The sequence below is a fragment of the Ambystoma mexicanum genome, chromosome 8, assembly GCF_040938575.1.
Source record: "Ambystoma mexicanum isolate Mex_15411 chromosome 8, UKY_AmexF1_1, whole genome shotgun sequence".
In the NCBI taxonomy this organism is placed as follows: Eukaryota; Metazoa; Chordata; class Amphibia; order Caudata; family Ambystomatidae; genus Ambystoma; species Ambystoma mexicanum.
In genome coordinates, this window is record NC_090929.1 from 944,912,853 (window position 1) to 944,933,886 (window position 21,034).

Consider the following 21,034-nt stretch of genomic DNA (forward strand, 5'->3'; position numbering starts at 1 on the left):
GTCGAGTCGGTTTCAGGGCACTTTGCAGCTCCTGCCACATAGTTGAAGACGGGAGGCAGCTGCAGGTATTGGGCGGTAGGCAGTTCGGTGAGAGAGGCTAGACGGATGGCTTCAAGCTGGCCTACACAACAGCTTGGGTCAGAAATCGTCTCAGTAGTGTTTGGCGGCTCTGAAGCACTGGTCGAGGCATCTCGGAAGACATTAGCAACTACGGCATAACAACAGTCAGTGGTGCAGTCGGTTGCAGCTCGAGGGGCTCAACTGGCTCGAAAATGTAATTTATGGCAGATGCTGGTTGATGCTTGTCGATGCACTCTTCCTAGCTTCTTCACTGGGCTTGTGCCTTGCCATGTGACCATGGCCATGGTCGCAGCCTTAGCCTGGGTGCCCCCATAGCTGAGGCTGCTGCTCGCTGGGTGCCCCAGCCATGGTGTTTTATTCCGGTGATCCGGAATCCGCAGGGTGCCCCTTGCGGTCCGTACTCTGCATGATTGCAGAGCTGTTGTCTGTCTGGTGACCCAGGCGCTTGGTGCGGGCTTACCCGGAAGCCAATAGGCAGGCCGCCACATTGGCGACGAGGATGGTGTTCTGGGCCCTGCACAGTAACGGTGCAGGCTGCTGGAAGCCTGATTTTTAAAACATTTTAATTTGAATGGCAGCCGCGTGAGAGCGAGAAGCGCCGGGGCGGCATCGGCCCCATGTGTGGAAGGAGGCGGTGCCGGGCGTTGGAGCTGCGGGTGGTCCAGGGCCCTGTGCTTAGTTAAAGTACGGGCTGCCTGGTGCCCGCATGGTAGAGAAGCAGCAGAGTCGGCCGCGGAAGAAAAGAAGAGGCAGGGAGGAGCAGCCGGTCTTCGAGTGCCGCTCTTAAGGAAGAACAGTGGAAAGAAGGGGGCATGGCCTGTGAACGCCGGCCCGCAGTGGTGAAGCAACACGGTTGTGCGCCCTGGCTGGCAGCTGCCTGAGGTGCTCCGGGTCGTTGCGCACACGCTCCAACCCCAAGGCCGGTGAGGGGCACATGTTCCAGTGTAACAGTAAGGCTGGTGAGACCGTGTGTGAGTGTGCCCGGAACATCGACATGGGGCAGCACCAACAGCCCAGAGTGCCCCAACAGGAGAAGGCCTGCGACGGCCGCAGAAAGAAGGGGGGTGGTCCATGACCAATGGGCCTGCGGTGGTGAAATGCAAGAACGTCGAGGCCTGCAGCAGCCCCGGTAGGTGGTGGTGTTACCCAGCAAGACCTGGGCCGGCCGCGGTGCAGAGAGAAAAGAAAAACAAAGGGACATGGAGGCCCGCGACGGCCCCGAAAAGAAAGGAGCATGGAGGCCCGCAGTAACCCCGAAATGAAGGGGCGTGGCACATTAAAACCCGGGCCTGCCAAGCTGAAAGAATGGAGCGCGGAGACACGGGAGAGTAAATGTGGACACACACTGTGTCCCCGGCTGAAGGATAAAGGAGAGGGCCTGCAGCCCTCGGGTGCCCACGGTGCAGGTAGCACTGCCTGTTCCCTGGCCTGAAGACCTGTTCTGCCCTGAAGGCCCATCGAGTAGGGCCACAGGAGCAAGACCAATGGGGACAATCCAGGGGTTGGGCGGATGGGAGAGGCCCCGATGCCTAGTGAAGAGCTTGGCCCAGCTGAGGCTGAGTGTTCGTGTGCTCCATGTCGGAGCCATTAGAAAAGAAAGGTGTGGTGCTCCTAATGACATCCCAAGCTGCAGATGACAGAGTGATGGTGCAAACAGCTTATAACATTGGAGCGGTGAAAACAGAGGACCTAGCTGTGGTGGAGTGGCAAATAAGGAAAATAAAAGAGGAAGGCGCGTAGGAGAGTTGCAGCTCTCGCAGGTGCTTGTGCACCCTCTACCGTTAACAGTGCCCAACAGCAGCCCCTCCGTGAAGGAAGTGGCCCATCATCCCGCCACCAACCCACGATCCTGCCACGATTCTGCCCCCACCAGCTAAGAAAAGTGAAGTGAGTGGCCCGTCACCTCGCCACCGGTATTCTGCCACTGTTCGCCCCACCATCTATGGACTGGGCCAATGTGGCCCTTGGTGCCCCCAGGTGCGGCTTTGCCGGCCCGTGAACACTAAACAGGCGTTGGTGGAAGTCGGACTGGTCTGCTGCGGACCAGCAGGTGCTTAAAGTGGACTCGGTCGTCACACACAAGAAGGTGGGGAGCCCGCAGATCCCGGACATGCTTAAAATGGCCCGCCAAAATGTTGTGTGAAGCTGTGATCCAGCGCTTGTGGGTTTTGGGTTGAGGGGTGCTAGGCGCGAGCAATGGCATTTTTTAAGTGGTGTAAATTCCACTCACCCAGTTTAATAAAGGGTGGGCTTCAATGTGGAGTTGTTAACGTGTCACCAGTAACCCACCAACCCTGACTGTCTACCCCATGGGTACCGAGACTTAAGGGGTGGGGTATCCTGGGCTCCTAAGTGTGTGAAAAGTAGTTGCACTGATATTCCTACTATTGTTGTGTGTATTGTGGTGTGATGTCATGTTTAAGCGTTGTTTGGTTTTTATGGAAAAGGAGGAGTGTTGTATGTCACCCCTCCTGAGAGCATGGTAGATCCCAGGAATAGTGCCTGGGTCACATGTGACCCACCCTAATAAAAGGGACGAGCCAGTTCCGCTCGTTAGTCGACCAAGAACTGACTCCTGCGTCTTTGTAAGCACCATGCTGGCCCCACGCAGTATGCTGAGGGCCTACCTGCATGGCCCGGCATCTGGACGGTGCCCCTGCTGGGCAACACCATACCTTAGGTATTGTCTTGCCATGTGACCATGGCCTTTGTTGCAGCCTCGGCCTGGGTGCCTCCATAGCCGAGGCTGCGCTCTCTGGGTGCCTCCAGGCAGCCATGCTGTTTGGTTATGGTGATCCGGAATCCGCAGGATGCCCTCTGCGGTCCGTACTCTGCATGACTGCAGAGCTGCTGTCTGCTTGGTGACCGAGGCGCTTGGTGCGGCCTGCCCGGAAGCCAATGGGTAGGCCGCCACAGGCTCATGCATTATCTATCATTGTCTGAAACTCTAAAAGGTGGCAGGCTGGGTTATAAATTAATGTGCAAACTATGAAAATATTCAATGAGAAAGCTGCAGACTGGAAATCTTAGTCATGAGATGTCAAGTAAACTGAGAAACCATGACAGTGTCGACGACGAAATCCCAAAATGGAGGAGGCACCCCGATAACCCGGGCGGTGTCCTCCTCCTATCCTCCCCCTCCCCCGGGATGAGGGGGAGGTGCCCGCAGGAAGTGCGGCAAGACGAAAGCCCGCGAAAGGAAACAGCGCGGCAAATCGAAGGAAAAGCCCGCGAAGGGCAACAATGGCGGGGGAGGGGCTACCCTCCTTTATAACAAGCGGGCGTCCCACTGCAGGCAGTATCTAGCCTTGGCATTGGGACGCCCACCTACCAGCAGAGGACTTCGTTGTCGCTCGTAGGAGAAGGATGCCGTTCGAGTTCGTTCGGGGTTTCCAGTGGAAGACGGTTTCGGTGAAGGGGTTCCAGTGAGGAAGGAGCAGGGCTACGGTGGAAAAGGAGCGTCGCACACAAGCAAAGGTACGTGCAGGGGAGGGGCTGGGAACAGGAATGGTTCCTTAATGGGGCGAGCCCAGATGGTCCTGGGTTACACCCACCCTCCCTATGCGACCTCGCCTGGGGGTTTGGTACACTCTCGGGCTGCTGCGCAGCGGAGAGGTCAATGCTGGTGTGGGCGGCCTCGCGGCAGAGGCATTAGAAGGCGGGAGCCTAGTAGGAAATATTATGCGGTGGGGGATAGCTCAGTGGCAACTTGTGCTCTCGTTGGAAGCAAGACTTCACGAAGCAACACAAGTTCGATTCAGGGGTCGGCCCTTAGAAACCTCGGCGTATTTAAACACGTTATAAATATGCAACTAAGACAACAATACAAAACCAATTCTTGAACAGCACCTCGATCCCCCCGGGCTGTGTGAACGGTTTAAAATACAAAATAGTTGTGACATGGATTTCTTCGTCTGGTCAGTTAGCACCGCGAGTCGGGCGCTTGGGTTGACATCTGTGCAGAGCCTGCCGATGCAGGTCGAATCCCAGGAGGGCCTTATACCCTTTCGAGCTCGATAAATGAGCACCACACATCGTGTGATAATAGCGCTCAGGGTTTGTAGGTGATATAAATGCACAATTATTAGTAAATAGTCAACCGCCGCGAAGGATACCTCTGTGTACATGAGCCTTCTCAAGGAAATACCTCTGGCAAGGTGTATTTTACAGCCAGCCGGTCAAGTGGCGCAGCGAGGAGAGCGCTCGCTTGACATCCGGGCAGATCCTGCTAACGCAGGTTCGAATCCCGCGGGCGCTCTGTTTGATAAAGGAGCACTTCATAAAGGGGTAATAATAAACAGCGCTCGCACAGCCACTGGTGGCTCAACCGCTAAGGGCATTGTCGTGGATTGCTGGGGACCTGAGTCCTAATCCCAGGTCTGGAACCTCCGGGGCATTTAAAAGATAGATTTTTTAGATACCGGAGCGTTAACAGCACGATTTAAGTACCGAATTATGTGCATGATGGTAAGGGAGTACAGGGGCTTCTCATTTTTGCACCGTTTCTGGGTCGGCCGTCGTGGCCTTTCAAGGTTGCGGTGTATATCGGCTCTTATTATGAGCACATGGAGTGGTTGTGTCTTGGTGATCGGAAATGGGTGTGCGTATATCCGGTTCAGGGGGCACTAGGGGGATTCTTTGCTAAAGGGACTTGTAGGTGAGGGCAAACGCTGTGAACAGGGTAGCAGAATCAAATGATGAGAGGTTTGATTAGGCACGTGCTTTGGAGTAAACGTTCTTTACGTAAGGGTGGGTGTGATCATTTTGTTCGCAGTTAAAAAATTGCGCGCACTTCCTGGGAGATGATAAAACCGGTATTAGTGAAGGATAGTAGTCCTGGGGGAAATAAGCGTTTTTCCCTAGTCTGGTGCCAGGTCGGGGCAGTCACACGTGCGCAGGAATACGCCTTGTGGGTCGGTGGGTGTGGAGGTGCCTAGGACCGCAACATGGGAAGAGGGAATGGAGCGGCACCTGTAGAAACCGAGGCTGCATAGAGAGTGAAACGACGTGTTTTGCTAAGGTGAGGCGAACAGGCCATTTCACGGAATGGTCTTCACAGGGTGTGGGTGAATTAGTTGCGCGGTCGCACATTACTCCGGTGAGTTTCCGGAGTTCATGGGGAAGGTATTGGAAATAGGGTCAGAAGTGGTAAAGTGGCTTAGTATGTGGCCACTCGGTATCGGTTTAAATGCGACGAGGGGTTCATCATTACATGCAATGGCGGGCAACCATGCCTGAGAGGCCATGGCAATGAAGGGTTGGTTGAGATGGGGGGTTAGCCAAGGGGGCTGCAATTCCGTACCACTGGCGTATGGTGCGGCGAACTAAGGAAAGGCGAGTAGCACAGCTCAGGTTAGGACTCCTGAGTTGCGCCGGCGGTTGCGGGCTAAGGGTGACATTACGACATCAGGGAGCTAAAACAAGCAGTCGGGGGCTCCGGGGATCCGGTTTTGAGGTGCAGTCAGCTCAGCTCTGGTTCACCATTGTTGGGGTTGGAGGCGACGGGAGGTTTGTAATAGGTCGCGGTAGGCTAGGCAGCCAGGCCGAAGGGAAAGCTGGTATGACTTGGGGTATGAGATACAAGTCACAGGTTCAAAGCCCAATAGGGCTTACTCAGCCTCCACCCTTCCAAGGACAGTTGACAATTACCAATAGCGGTTGGGTTGATAGTAAGTGAAGATGGGGGCGGTATAGAGCGTCGGATTAAAAGCACTAGAGAAACAACGCGTCAACAGCATTATAGAAGTTTGCCCGGTTCCGAGTCGCTAGTCAACGGTAGCAGTCTGCATGCAGAGAAAGGCTAAAGTATGGACAGCACAGCAGCGCGGACATTAGCATAGCTCGCGGCCGCGTTCCAGACCTGCTGTCGGCGCCATTATAAGGTGCCCACGGTAGCGAATATCTAGCCGTCCTTCTGGTTTGAATGCGAAGGAAAGGGGCTCAAGGCTAAGAAAGGGGAGTTGGTTTACGCTAGGAGGAGGCAGATTGTGCATCTAGGAATCCATCTAGGAATCCTCCTTACACGGCGATAATGTGAGGTATCACTACTGGGTCACAGCGGGCAGGCTATACGACAGGAGTGACAAGGAATAAGGGGTGGCCTCAGGCGATTCTCCGATCAAGCAACTACTTGGCTGGTGGTAACATAGGTTTTGGAATGGGCAGGAAAGGGCATGGATCGTTCAACAAGCGGCAGATTGTAAAGTAATGTGGAGCAGGTTCCCGACTCCTTGGGTCCGGGTCGGACATGGAACCGCGGGTTGGTGACTATGGGTTAAAGAAGGTTAGCAGCGTGGTAGGCCTCAAACCGCGGGGGCGTGGGGGTAACTCAAGCACCTACGCGGTAACAGGCGATAATTTATTCCACAGAGGGACGCCTTACCAGGTGGAGAAGTATTCTGGTACGGCGTGACAGGGAGAGTGCCGGTAGGGGGCGGAGGATGCCAGCAACATGGGGGTCCCACAAGTTGGGGGAACTACCGTCATAGGGTACGGGGGAGCAGTGCAGGGTTTTGGCAGGCGCCCGTAAAGGATTAATTCATGTGTACAGCCAGGTTCAAGGGGTGTTAGGGCCACGTTTAGTTGGGCCGGCGGGACATCCCGCCAGCAGCGAACTGATTGTGTGTGGCCATGAGAAAGGCAGAACGCGGCAGCCACTGGTCACCTTGCTTAGTCCACCGGCGGAGAGATTACTAGATGGCGTCAGATGTAACCACAGCGCTTTCCAGTGGAATTGCTCAGTAAAGGGTCAATGATTTCAAGGGGGCCAGGGGCTGCCGAGGCTGAGCGTTCCATAGGGATCAGAGTTGGTGCTCTGTGCAGGGCAGCTACTACGAACTGCACAGGTGGGCTGAAGTGCCGCTGTTGCTAGAAGCAACTCCGGTCGGAGGCTGGCAATTTTATTGCATGGGCAGGTGAAGCTCGCTTTAACTGGGGCAGGTCAAAGGGAGACTGGTGGGCTGAGCTAGCACGAACTTCCCTCCCTCTCGCTCGGACGGGGCCACATAACCCAAGAGGCGTCTGGTAGGCGGGGTAACTCTTTAGGACACCCCTGGGTGTCAGGGTGGTGGCATACAACACGTATCGAGGGTAAACCAATACCTCGGGGGGTGAAGGTTCTGGGGTCGGTTTGGGTACCCACAATCTGGGGTAAACCGGGACTGCTGGGGCCTGGAAAGGGTGAGCTTGGCTGGAGGGGCCCAGTGGGGTACACAGCTGTTCAATTTGCGGCCAGGTCACGTCCTAATAATTAAGGTGGGGGTGCTCATCAACAAACAATGCGAGTTGGCACCTTCGGTAATTAACAGGTCAAGGTCTCATAGTGTTTAGGACGCTGGAAAGGGGCATTCTAACTCGTATTGCACTTCTCGGGCCAGCACCTCTGGGGAGCCTAACGGCAGGGGCGGCTGGTGGGAACAACAAGGGACCAGCTTCGCCCAACAATGAAACGGCGCTCTCCCCGCCTACGGACACCTGCAAGGGCAGGGTAGGCTCAAGCACAAAAGAGTAGGAGAGTTGGGCCTACCAAGGACTTGGTGCAAAAGAGTAAAGGGAAACAAGTAACTCCTGCAAGGGCAGGCAGGGGTGTCCCGGAGCGGGCCCGCCCTGGGTAAGGCGGAGGTTAAGGCGGATCAGGAGGGGAACGGTCTTTGGCACGCCGCTGACCGGCGCCTCTGGGGAGCCTAACGGCAGGGGCAGCTGGTGGTAGCAACAAGGGACCAGCTTCGCCCAAAAATGAAACGGCGCTCTCCCCGCCTACGGACACCTGCAAGGGCAGGGGGGCTCAAGCACAAAAGATGGGGAGAGTTGGGCCTACTACGGACTTGGTGCAAAGGAGTAAGGGGAAACAAGTAACTCCTGCAGGGCAGGCAGGGGTGTCCCGGAACAGGCCCGCCCTGGGTAAGGCGGAGCGTGATGGAAAGGGGACGGAGGAAACAGGGTGCTCTTTGCAGGAGATACCTGCACAGTTGGGTGACTGAGGGAGCGCATGGTCTGAGGTGATGCCCAGGGCAGAATGGAAGTGATTCCCAGGGCAGACTTGAAGGGCACGGGGTGCCAGGGATCCAAGGGGCACAACTGCAGGGGCAGGGGTGCAGATGGCTAAGGAAATGGCAAAGCCGGACAGATGGGGCATACACGGGGGAGGTAACGACCGGAGAAGCCTGGGAAGGGGGGCTCTGGGGCAGGGGATGATGGTTTCCCTACAGCAATTGGCCAGTCGAGTGGGTGAAACGGAAATCATTGGGTCGGAGATAAGCCCGAGGCCAGAATGGTCAATGGCAAATTCTGCAGGGGCGGTGGCCGGATCAGGCCCGGCTTGATTAAGTTAAAGTACCCGGGTTTTCAGAAGGAGGGGGTACATTTGTCACCAGGGTACAATTGTCATCACTGGGGTTGGAGCTAGGTTACGGGATCCTTTGGGCGAAAACCCTAGAAAAGGAGGAAGGCTGCAAGGGGGAGCCACGGTGGGCGGAAGCCCACCCGCGGCGTGGCGGTGTTTGGGCAACCAAACACAAGAGACAGACTCCGGAGGAGCCAGGAGAAAGCCGGAAGGGTCTTCGCCCTTCTCGGACCAGCGCCCCTTGGGAGCCTGAACGGCAGGGGCGTCTGGGGGGAACAACAAGGGCTCAGCTTCCCCCAAGGAAACGGCACTCTCCCCGCCCAAGAATACCTGCATGGGCAGGTGAAGCTCAGGCGCAAAGGGTTGGGAGAGTTGGGCCTATAATGGACTTTGGGAAAGAAAGGGGGAAGCAGGTCATTGGACACGGAGCAGTCGCTGCATCTTCTGAGTTATTTCCACTAATGTGTACAGTGTGGTTTTATGTTATTGTGGAAAATAAATCTGCGGCCTTTTATGCCAAAAGACAAAGCAAGACTCATTCTACACATTTCTGGGGGGGGGTAAAGAAGAATGTGTTATTGCTATGTAATGGGTCCAAAATGGACGGATGCACGGGTTATGACAGTGTCGACGACGAAATCCCAAAATGGAGGAGGCACCCCGATAACCCGGGCGGTGTCCTCCTCCTATCCTCCCCCTCCCCCGGGATGAGGGGGAGGTGCCCGCAGGAAGTGCGGCAAGACGAAAGCCCGCGAAAGGAAACAGCGCGGCAAATCGAAGGAAAAGCCCGCGAAGGGCAACAATGGCGGGGGAGGGGCTACCCTCCTTTATAACAAGCGGGCGTCCCACTGCAGGCAGTATCTAGCCTTGGCATTGGGACGCCCACCTACCAGCAGAGGACTTCGTTTTCCCACCCACCCACCCTACAAACAGGACAAGCAAGGAGGCCTGATCGTCGACGTCGCAGGACGACAGGCGGTGTGGCGGTGTTTGGGCAACCAAACACAAGAGACAGACTCCGGAGGAGCCAGGAGAAAGCCGGAAGGGTCTTCGCCCTTCTCGGACCAGCGCCCCTTGGGAGCCTGAACGGCAGGGGCGTCTGGGGGGAACAACAAGGGCTCAGCTTCCCCCAAGGAAACGGCACTCTCCCCGCCCAAGAATACCTGCATGGGCAGGTGAAGCTCAGGCGCAAAGGGTTGGGAGAGTTGGGCCTATAATGGACTTTGGGAAAGAAAGGGGGAAGCAGGTCATTGGACACGGAGCAGTCGCTGCATCTTCTGAGTTATTTCCACTAATGTGTACAGTGTGGTTTTATGTTATTGTGGAAAATAAATCTGCGGCCTTTTATGCCAAAAGGCAAAGCAAGACTCATTCTACACATTTCTGGGGGGGGTAAAGAAGAATGTGTTATTGCTATGTAATGGGTCCAAAATGGACGGATGCACGGGTTATTGACTGTGTGAGAACGCTGCTTGCTGGGATAATGAGTCATAATATGGCAAACAAATTGAGAAACCATTCACTCTGTGAGAAAGCTGCCTGCTGGGAAACTAGGCCATAAAATGCCAAGCAAACTGAGAAACCATTCACTGTGTAAGAAAACCGCTTGCTGGGGAACTGAGTCGTAAGATGCCAAGCAAATTGAGAAACCATTCACTGTGCGAGAAAGCTGCGTGCTGGGAAACTGAGTGATAAGATGCCAAGCAAAGTGAGAAACCATTCACTGTGTGGGAACATTGCCTGCTGGGAAACAGAGTCCTACGTCCAAGAGCAAAGTGAGAAAGAATTCACGGACTGCATGTTTGCTGCATGTTTGAAAACTGAAACTTGACTCACAGAGTAAACTAAGAAAGTATTAATTATTTAACAAGCTACATGCAGGGAAACCGAATCTTAAAACCTTGACTGCCAAAGTGAATAAAAAAAGCTTTCCTTATTCGGAAAGTTGCATGCCGCAAAACTATGTCCCCACTCCCAGAATGAGCCTAGAATATTCCTTATCTGACAGGATGCATGGTGGGAAACTGAACCTTAACTCTTGCAACGAACTGAGAAAACATTAATTATATGACAGAGGTTATGCCTGGCAAGTGTTAAATCCCTGTGTGAAGTGATAAACATTCACTATATGACAAGCTTCATGACGCCATCTTGTGACCACACTCTATGTTGGGAGACGGAGCCACACTTGGACACCACAAAAAGAAAAAAGTCAACACAAAAAGAAAGCGATTTTTCACATCCCAAACACAATGATTTCAAGGCCACCATTTCTATGGTTGAAGGGTACTGGTTACAAGTGCACACCATAACCACCAAGAACGCTATAGTTCTAAGCAGCATGATCTTGGTTGCCTTTTGAGACAAGGCCTTAGAGAGCTCAACTCCTCTTCTTTGTTGCCTACCTGGGCATTCTCGAACAATGGCAGTCAGTGCATCATCAGAAATTCCTTCCTTGGCAATGGTGGCACGGCACACAGCGCCAAATCGCCCATCACACACAAACTCTATGCTCTTGATTCCTCTATCTGGTGGCAGCTCCCACTTCTCCAGCAGGGGATCTTGGTAAGGTGGGAGATCCTCGAAGACAGCAGCAGCATTCGGCACCCCGTATTCTTTCTTCGTATAGATTAAGTCTTCTGTTAGACGGGAGGAAATAATCATTAATTGTCTTCAATTTATCTGTAGAATAAGACCCATCATGGCGAAGGTATGGGATATTAATGCTGCCCTTTGGCACAAACTGGATTGCCCTTCCTCATGTTGCGTCTCTGATACAGTTTCAATTTCACTAACTGCAATATGGCCCACTGCAAGACCTTTCCTTCACATGAGTTTCTGAAGCAGGGGATTTGTAGCAATAATTTACATTATTATATGATCTACTATGATTTCTAAGTATCTAATCTAATAGCATAGTATAGGTTTCTTGTATAGCACTTAATAACACATTGTATTAAAGCCCCACGACAGAGAAAAGAAAGGGAAGGTAAGGGGGGATAAGAGAGACAGGGAAGTTGAAAGAGAAATCAGGGGAGGCAGTGAAAAAAAGGCTGTGACAGTAAAATATAGGGAGCATTGTAAAATAGCAACTAGACCAGAGAAGTCCAAGGACAACTGTTCTCTCTGTTTCCCCCACAGTCTCTGCAGAAATGCCCTCTCTGTCCCCTGGCTCCCCCCAAATGATAGTGCAACTTTAGGATATGCCTGCACATTTCCCTGCCAAGTGAAACTAGAAAGTAGGCTTCTAAGCAGGTATACCATCACTTATTAAAAGGTATTAAAAACAGTCCTGATCCCAGTGGAAGAAGGTTGCTATCTCCAAGTGTCTGTTCTTAACTCTTAGCTCAAGGGCATCTCTCACCAGCTTGTCTAAAGCGAAGGTTATATGAAGAAAAGGAAAATTCCTTTTTGGACCTATTCGTACAAGAAGGACCCAGGACCAGAACCCCTGCCCCTCTTAACATCAGGTAAGCTCCCACAAACATGTGTTTCACCCCTCCCACCAAACAGCCCATCCTTACTGTTACCACTCATCACCAACCACGCTGCTCACCAGCAACATAATGGACACTGCATCGCAGCAACCTCACCCACGTCACCAGACACCACATCACCACTCCAGCATCCAGCACTAAACGAAAACTGATGCTTGTCAATGTCCGCTCAGCAATCAACCAAGCAACTGACATAGCTGACCTCAACACCACACATTTCTTAGATGCCATCTTAATTACTGAAACCTGGATGACATCCAGCCCCACCCACATCCTAGATGTCCTCACCCCCAACAGCTACAGAATTCTACAACAAGACCATCTAAACAAGATCGGTGGAGGGTTCGCTATCATTCACAGGACATCATGGCCATCCAACCAGCTGGACGTCGCCAACATGGGCTCTATCAAAAAAACTATCCTGTCACTTCCTGCTTTCCCCAATGGATACAGTCACTTTTCACCTCATATGCAGACCACTCAAGCCTAACATCTCCTTCATTGAAGACTTCACAAACTTGGTCACCACCATGTCTCACAGGCATGCCAGCAACAGCTTCCTCTGCGACATCAACATCCCAGCCAACCCAGCAACCAAGTCAATGAAAGAAAATCTCCACCACTTACTCGACACACTTAACCTCATATGGCACACAAAGACCCAACTCACAGGAAAGGTAATATCCTCTACCTCATCATCACTACCCTGTGTACCCTCCATCACAGCTCTCTTATTCTGCTCAATTGATTGAACCACCTGGCAATCACCCTTGAGATTAGTCACACCACACCTCTCAAGCAAACCCATTGGAAATCAGGCCAACAAGCCTTCACATCCTTCAGGAACTTGGAAGTGGAGGCTCTCATGGAAGACCTCACCGAACTCCACCTAACATAACTAATCTACCTCTGAGGAACCAGGACTGCAACTCGCTTCTCCAAGAACTCAACACCAGCCTCACAAACAACATCAACCGCCAGGCCCCAGTGAAATGGCACACCATCAAGCCTAAACCTTCTTCACCCTGATACACTCAAGAACTCAACCTCAACAAATGAACCATCAGAAAACAAGAAATGAATTGGTCAAAATCTTGTAGGGCATCCCACCTCAAACTGCTCAAGGACCTTGGTCCTACATGTAGACACTTGATCAAGACTGCCAAGGCCAGCTACTACCAAAACACCATGGCCAGGGCCAACAATGAAAGCAGAGCCCTCTTCAAAGCCACCGAGCACTGCATCAACCCTCTGCCTGACCCGCACGTAGCACACTCCATCGAAAAATCCACTGCCATCAACTTTTTCTTTGTCAACAAGATCAATATTATCCACCAACACATAGACACCTACGCCACAACTGATAGAACACTACACATCCCATCTTGCAAAAACACAACTACCTTGACAACTTTTAAGACAATAACTATGGAAGACCTCACTGCCACCTTAGTATACCTCAAGGCCACAGTATATGCAGATGGCATCAACCCTGCCTCCACACTCAATACCCATCCTACTCTAGCACTCTTCCCTTACCTGACAATCAGCAACAGCTCCCTAGCTCAGGCACCTTCCCCTCGGCCTTCAAGACTGGACAAATCCTCCCACTTCTTAAGAAACCAACACAGGACCCTGGCGTTCTCAGAAACTACTTCCCCATCACCTATCTTCCCTTCCTAGGTATGATCCTAGCAAGTAGCCACAAAACTCCTATAACTAGCACCTAGATGCCTCCAGGCCTTAGTCAGCACTCTACAAATGTTGTTACATTACATTACACATTAAAGCCAATAACCTCCTTCAGTCTTACCAATCTGGCTTCAGACCCAGATGCAGCAGAGAAATGGCTCCCCTCAATGTGATCGACAGTGCCCTTAACATTTTTGATGATGGCCATCCTTGCCTCCTAGTTCTCCTTGAACTATCAGCAGCATTTGACACACTAGACCACCAGACACTCACCAACAATCTACATCGCCACATGGGTATCAGCAAGATCGTCCTCAGCTGGGTCAAATCCTACATTGCTAATCGCCAACAGTTCGCACAAATGGATTCTTCCAGATCACCAGTCTATACCCATCACCTGTGGAGTCCCACAATTGGACATTGTGGACTGTTTACTCAGCACCTAACTATTTTGTGGTTGGATCATTTATTTAATTCGTAAACAGCCTTGAAAAAGACAGCTAGAAGGTCGAAGCACATGTCAGCTGTTGGATTAATTCCAAACCTTCCAGGTCTTTTGTTTTGCTTAAGTCACCCCGAGTGGGACGGGTATGCCCAGACGTGGGTCTGCTGGCCATAGAGACCCAAGCTACTCCTCACTGAAGAGGTCCAACAAGCTCTAAACATGTTTGGGGATGCTTGTAGTCTCATGCAGAAGGGATGTGACCAAGCAGTTTGGGCTGGACTGCCCCTTTTGGAGTGGGACCAAGCATGATTTGCATATGGTCTTTCCCCTTTTGTAATGGCTTGGCAGGTGAAGAACGAGGGTCTGGGGGGTTGCCCAAAGCAATTCCGGAGGTTAGGATTAATTCCAAACCTTTCAGCCATCGCCTCTTTTGTTTTGCGTAAGTCACCACGAGTGGGACGGGTATGCCCAGACGTGGGTCCCAGGCCTGCTGGCCATAGAGACCCGAGCTACTCCTCACTGATGAGGTCCAACAAGCTCAGAACATGTTTGGGGATGCTTGTGGTTTCATGCAGAAGGGATGTGACCAAGCAGTTCAGGCTAGACTTCCCCTTTTGGGGTGTGACCAAGCCTGATTTGCATATGGTCTTTCCTCTTTTGTAATGGCTTGGCAGGCGAAGAACGATGGTCTGGAGGGTTGCCCAGAGCAATAGCAGGGGTTAGGATTAATTCCAAACCTTCCAACCTTCACCTCTTTTGTTTTGCGGTTGTTCCACTTGCAGGCAGATGTTCTCTACATAGCTGTTTCTTTTTTTGGATCTTAAGGAGAGTTTTCTCTTTGGGTGCCAGATTGTGGTTTATTTGACCTTGCACCTAAGACTTTACTTTGTTTTGTATTAAACACTTTAATTTTCACTATACACCTTCACTATTTCAGAATACCACCTGTTTTTTGCGACCCCAGGATTATGACCAAGTACTGCATATGATATTTTCTGCATGCAGTACATGGGAAATCTGCATTCAGTATTTGCTCTTTTTCTGCATGTGAGCTCTTCCATTTCCCCTTTAGCAGTGATAATCTCCTAATCAAGCAGTGTTCCACAGATTACTTCAGCAGCAACAGTAATTATCATGCATTAATTGCTTTTGGAATATTGTCAACCTAGTATAGAGGCTGCACTGTCTGTGAAGAATTTTCCAAGGGTTGTTAAAAAATGAAGGGGTGTATTACAAGCAAATGTATACAACTAGCTGTACCTGTCGCATCATACGCTGATCTAGAGCTCTTTCTCTCTCTGACTCCCTTTCTGTGCGCTCTCTTTCTCAGTCTCTTTCTGTCTCACTCTATGTATATTTCTTTGTTTGCGAGAGTCATGCTGTCAAGGGCCTATTTGCTAGAGCCAGTCCAGCAACTGCTGACAACATTGTAAACAAGCAAACACAGATGTATGTTCAAGGTAAGGGGTGCTCTTTTATTTATGGTTAAACATAGAATGGCAGCTGCAGTTACAGTGGCATCCCGTAAGGTGGAGATCGACCTAGTATTTGGAGCATGCATTGTAAGTAAGTGTGTTTTGCTGAATGTCATCATCACACTGAGAGTGCATTGTCTGTAAGGGGATGTGGATAGGCTGAATGGAGTTGGTTTGGTTGCTTGGGTTCTGACAGGCCTTGTAAGATTCAGAGGAACAGACTGCTGGGAATATAACTTTATTTGTCACAGTCCATTTATTGTTAAGTATTAGTGTTAATGCTTATTGAAACAAATGTGTAGGTTCAAATGCACTGCCAATCTATCAGTAGCTGTCACACAAAATGTACTGTGACCATTGCGCTCACACAGAGATAAAATGGTGTGTCTGCTGAGCAAAAGAAGCAATGTTCATTTCTAAAGAGCACTACCAGTATATATTATAGTCATAATAAACGTTTTGCACTTGTCTTACTGAACAAAGGACATTTTCAAACCCAAGAATAATCATTCTGATAGAAAATTATTATTCCAAGATCAATGGCCTGGTACAATCATAGTGTACTTGTTCCAAATTCCCCTACTAGAAAGGAGAGGTGGGAAAATAGCACAAAAGAAGGTTGATGGTTGCTTTGCATAAAATCAAACAGCATTGTGGGAAGATAAGAATGGCCACGGATCTTTACATTTCACAAATACGCATACAATAAAAAAGTGTGTATTCTTGAATCACTAAGAACATTACGCACACTGAGGTTGGTGTGCGTTTAATATATCATAACACTCAACCTAACATAAAAGTGTTTGGAAACATAAGTCATATTTACTCATTTGGAAAGATGTGGGAATTGGACATGAGGAAAATTCTTTCCATAAACGCTGTGGCATTTACCATCCCATCTTCAAACAACTTCAGAAAAGGAGAGACTAGGTCGATCCCCAGCGAGCAGACATCCTTAAAGAATTATATATGTAGGATAAAAGACTGGTAAGGCAGCCACTCCCTATGACAAGGGCATTTTACCCATAATTTAGAGTTGTTCTCTTAATTGTACTGCACTGATGAAATTTCTGTCTTGAGATCTGTGTACGAACTGTACAGGAACCAGAATGCATCAGAAACAGTTATGAAAGAAAACTTCTGAATAACATGGGCTCAATGTGTGTGAACCCTTATGTATACAAATGGAAGTGTGTGTGCTCAATGTATCATTCACACGCACTTTTGAAACATGGAAACAGAATCTGGTACAAAGGGACAGATCTATGGGTGGTCCACAACAGAAAAGCCCAGCCAAGGAGCATTGAGATATGAAGAGAAGTAGGTAAGGGATTGGGATCAAGTTCAAAATGTATTAACCTATGTGTCTAAAAGTTAATGAGTTTACAAACATGCTAAGTGATCGCTGAAAAGTGGGTGCACTTAAGAACCATTGCTTCCTGCCCTATGAATATACCAAAACAAAATGGAAAAGAAAATAATTCTGCCTTATAACACGCCATCAGGTACCTCCAAAAGAAATGGATGAGAGTTCTCCAGATCCGAAAAAGAAAGGCACTGTCAGCGTTCTTACCGCTCAACACAATGATAGGCTCAGTCTTCTGTCCCTTTCGATTATGGCAAGATTTCCATAGCAAGAGTACCACAACGACCAGCGTTGAAAGTGTCAGCAAGACCGGGATAATTATCACAGCAATTTGCTTTTCAGCTTCACCTGTAATGAATAAGACACAGAGGGGAGGAAAGAGGGTGTGTTTACACATATATCTAGAGCCTTTACCATATTCTCTCAGAGAACATACATGTATTTTTGCAAGTATTTAATAACACCCAGAAGAAGCGAGCCGTGAAAAAGCCCAACCTTCTAATCTCTGTTAATTCCTCAGCAAAATTTGGGGCAAAGTATGGTTCAAATTGTCAAAAGATAAGTAATGAGAAGTTCAAACTTTACACAACCATAAGTAGGTGCAATACTGCAGTGATCCTTCTGGGATACCAGGCAGAGTCAATGAACGGGCTCTCCATAGACAAACACAGAAGGAACCACAGCTTTTAAAAGCTCAGGTCAGTGTTGGACTCAGAATAAATCAATCAATACAATTCAAGTGTTCAAGAAATAAAATGATGGTGTACTGAGGGGCGAAATTACACTGACGGGCCTATGGATCAGTGTGCACCCTCTGGTACCTGTAAGACAAGATAGCTGCACCTAGAGGAGGTTGGGGTGCAGGATTCACATACTCCAACCCAATTCAATAACGACAACTCAAGGATTCGGCAAAGAGACTGTTAAGTTCATAAAGGTTTATTTCATGCCACTGCTGGCACAGTGCATACCTATCCGCTATGGTCAAGTTCCCTGACTCAACCCCCCCAGCATCACCCAGAGCTCATTTTTATAATAAAATGTGAGGAGGCAATCTGCCCCCACCTTTTCTGCACAGTCTTAAGCAACTTCATCATTAAACATTAGCTCATTGGGCAATTATTTTTAATTGAACTAACCCTTCAGACTGAAATATGCTCTAGCATGCATGTCTGTCTTTTCCTCCGGTGTTCCGATCAATTTATAGTTGATGCAGCTGGACTCTTTAGATAAGTTTTCAGACAAGGCCTAATTGAAAGTCTAGGTTCTGCCCATTCATCAAGTTTCTGAAAGCATGGTATCCTCGACTGTCTCAACCTTAAAATTACCTCATCTTACATACCTTAAGCACTACTCAGTTTCTTCTCATTTTAGCCACCTTTTGGTTACATGCATTTTCATTAAAGGCATTTAGCCAGAACGATGTTCTGTCTGTGTACAGAAAATCTTATTGTCCATTCTGTGCCTTGCCACCTTACCACACCATGATAATGACATTTTTGAAACCAGGATGCTTTTTTGCCTACATGTATATACTAACATTATGAATACCATTTTCACATAATTACAACACCACATTAGTTCATACGAATTTCTCTGCTTAGGGGGGGCTCCACTTCATTCAGCTGTTGATTCAATATATTTTTAATTCGGGTCCTCCAGTACACTCCCCCGTATTGAAAGTTTTTTGTTTGTAAAACAACAACTTTGACCCATATCCAATGTCTATTCTCCTTAATATTTATCTAAACATATCTTAACACAATCTTATACTTCGGCACATACTGACGTATTGTCATTCATAAAATGTGTGTGTCATCTCCTTCCATGTAAGCCCTACTTCCTGTAATCGTGTGCCTCTAATCTAACTGTATGCCTTGAATGATTCACAGCCATTGTGAGACTCGAGAGGTTTGGTCAAGTTTTGAGGTAACCCATTAGCCCATTGTCTCTTTGTATGTTGCACCTTGTCTGCAACTCCCACCCCAACAAGGTACAGTCTCTCCTTAATCATCTTCTTCTGCCCATGCACATTGTTTTCACTTTGTCCTTCCCTCTTTTCCACACTCTTTCCTTTTCTGTATCTTCCATTTTATTTGTCTTTTGTTTGACTGTAGTGGACCGTCTGTGTCCTGTCGCCTTTTCCTTTTCATTGTACTGTTTTCACAGTCAGTCTCCGAGGTTCTTTTGATGCTTAGACCAGACGTCCATTGTTTTTTCCTTTTCACAAGACATTTTGTTTTATTTCCTCCCACAGTGTCTCTCTTTCCACAAAGGGTTCATGGTTCAATGGGTCCACAAGAGGGGATGGTTCAGCATGGGGATGCAGGGTTGGGGGAGTCTTTTTGCAGACGCAATTCAGCGTTGGGCTTTCACTGGGTTTCTCTACAACCTCCCTCTCTCCTCACGCGGTTCAATGTTAATTTCCCAAGCCATACAGGACCCTCGACGTGTACCTGTAATATAAAACAGAATGAGTTTCTTTTGTAATATAAACAGGTCTCTACTATTTAACACATTTCCTACCAACCCATTTCCTTAAAACCTCTTTTCACATTGACTCTTATACCTTATTCCCTAGAAATTGTGAGCCATTCCCTCTTGTTTGATACCCCTGCCACCTAGACAAGCTACAAAACATTTTCTTTCAAACATTTCCCTTTTGTGGGTAATTTTCACACCATAACTAGAATACCCCCCATTCCTAGCTCTGTGTCAGCTGGCTTAGAAAATGATTTTTGTTTTCAATAACACAAAATACATCTCGTCCTTTATGGGACACATTTTCCCCTTCCGGGTGCCACATGCAACCCTAAGAAGCCAAAACAATTAAAGAAAGATGTCTTCTTCTTTCCTGGTCTTCTAGGCACGTCCGTAGTAGATGATAGAAACGTCCTTGGGGATCCCTGTTGTCTGTAGAAAGTCAAAAATAAAGACAAAAGTCATTCGAGCATCGGCAAGGGGTCAGGTTTTCTTTCTGACTTTAACCCCCTTCCTCCTTTTCTGCTATCAAAAAATACTCTCTGGGTCATTCTCCCCTATTCGTTGGTGCACATAAACAACTATTTTCCAACCACCCCGCGGGGATACTTAGGTTCGGCTTGGTTCTTTGGTCAGCTTAGCTGCATTCTTCCAGGTAAGCAGTAACTACTTGCTGCTTAGTTGCACATACTTCCTGTTAGGGAGAATTCTCTGTTTAGGCTGAATTTCCTAACCTAGTGAGTCCCCCAGCAGCTTTGCTAGATTTTTGGGGTTTATTTTTTTCTCCTGCCAAGAGTGAGACTCTTTTACCCTCACTCTTGGACATGATTTCAGTGTGTTTCTTTGATTCTAGATGTGTTTAATGGGCTATGGGGTCTTTTACTCCATAGGGCTTCATTTGTTTTTGTGATGTGTGTTACCCAGCACCCTCAGTGCAGTAACACAGGGGTGTCATAGTGACTCCCCAGTATAGACTCCATACCCTGGGACTGACTACTGTCTCCCAGGGTCTGTAAAGTCACCATTGACTTTACCAGTCTTAAATTCTGAACAGAACCAGTACAAACCATCATATTGTGGACGTACTGGCTGGGGCAATTCGATTGCCCTGGGGTCTGTTAGTCGAGGGGGCACGTCTCCGTCCCCCCTGATCGAGGTTTGGCTGGTGGCAGTGGATACTACTTTTTATATTCAACCGCGAATATTTCTCTATGGGATTTTCCCATTGTTCGAGGCTACTATCTTTATTTATTTAATTACGATAGCCTCGAACATACCGCCGGTTTATTTAATTAATATTAATTCTCCGGTTGGTGTTTTTTGCCAAAACTCGGTTCAAAAATGGCGTTTGTGTTCTCTTCTGTGACTCCAACCCAAGTCGAGCCCTTTGTTCCACTTTTTGGCGGGCTTCTCCACAGAAACCCTCCAAAGTGGTGCCACTCTGTCTGGGGTACTTAGGAGGGGTGGAGGGGGATTTAGACACCCTGGACTGAGTTGCCTAGGCAACTCAAGTGGCACATTCTGATTGGCCCAAGTAGTGAGCCGTCCGGCTTACCACTTAGCATGTTTGAGTGACAGCTAGGCTGAGTGAATGGGGGTTTTCTGCATAAAAGCAGGGCTTTGGGGACTGGAACTTCAGAAGTCACCACAGGACCT

General features: G+C 49.2%; 1 protein-coding gene across 1 annotated transcript in view; it reads right to left on the reverse strand.

Annotated features, from left to right (window-relative positions):
• Nucleotides 1-21,034, reverse strand: part of LOC138472587 (tyrosine-protein kinase STYK1-like) — a 567,235-nt gene that overhangs the window by 299,685 nt on the left and 246,516 nt on the right. The window contains exons 3-4 of the mRNA XM_069610834.1: nt 17,105-17,245; nt 10,828-11,061 (exon numbers count right to left, since the gene is read on the reverse strand). Coding sequence (XP_069466935.1) covers nt 10,828-11,061; nt 17,105-17,245 — 375 coding nt within the window. The remainder of the gene's footprint in view (nt 1-10,827; nt 11,062-17,104; nt 17,246-21,034) is intronic.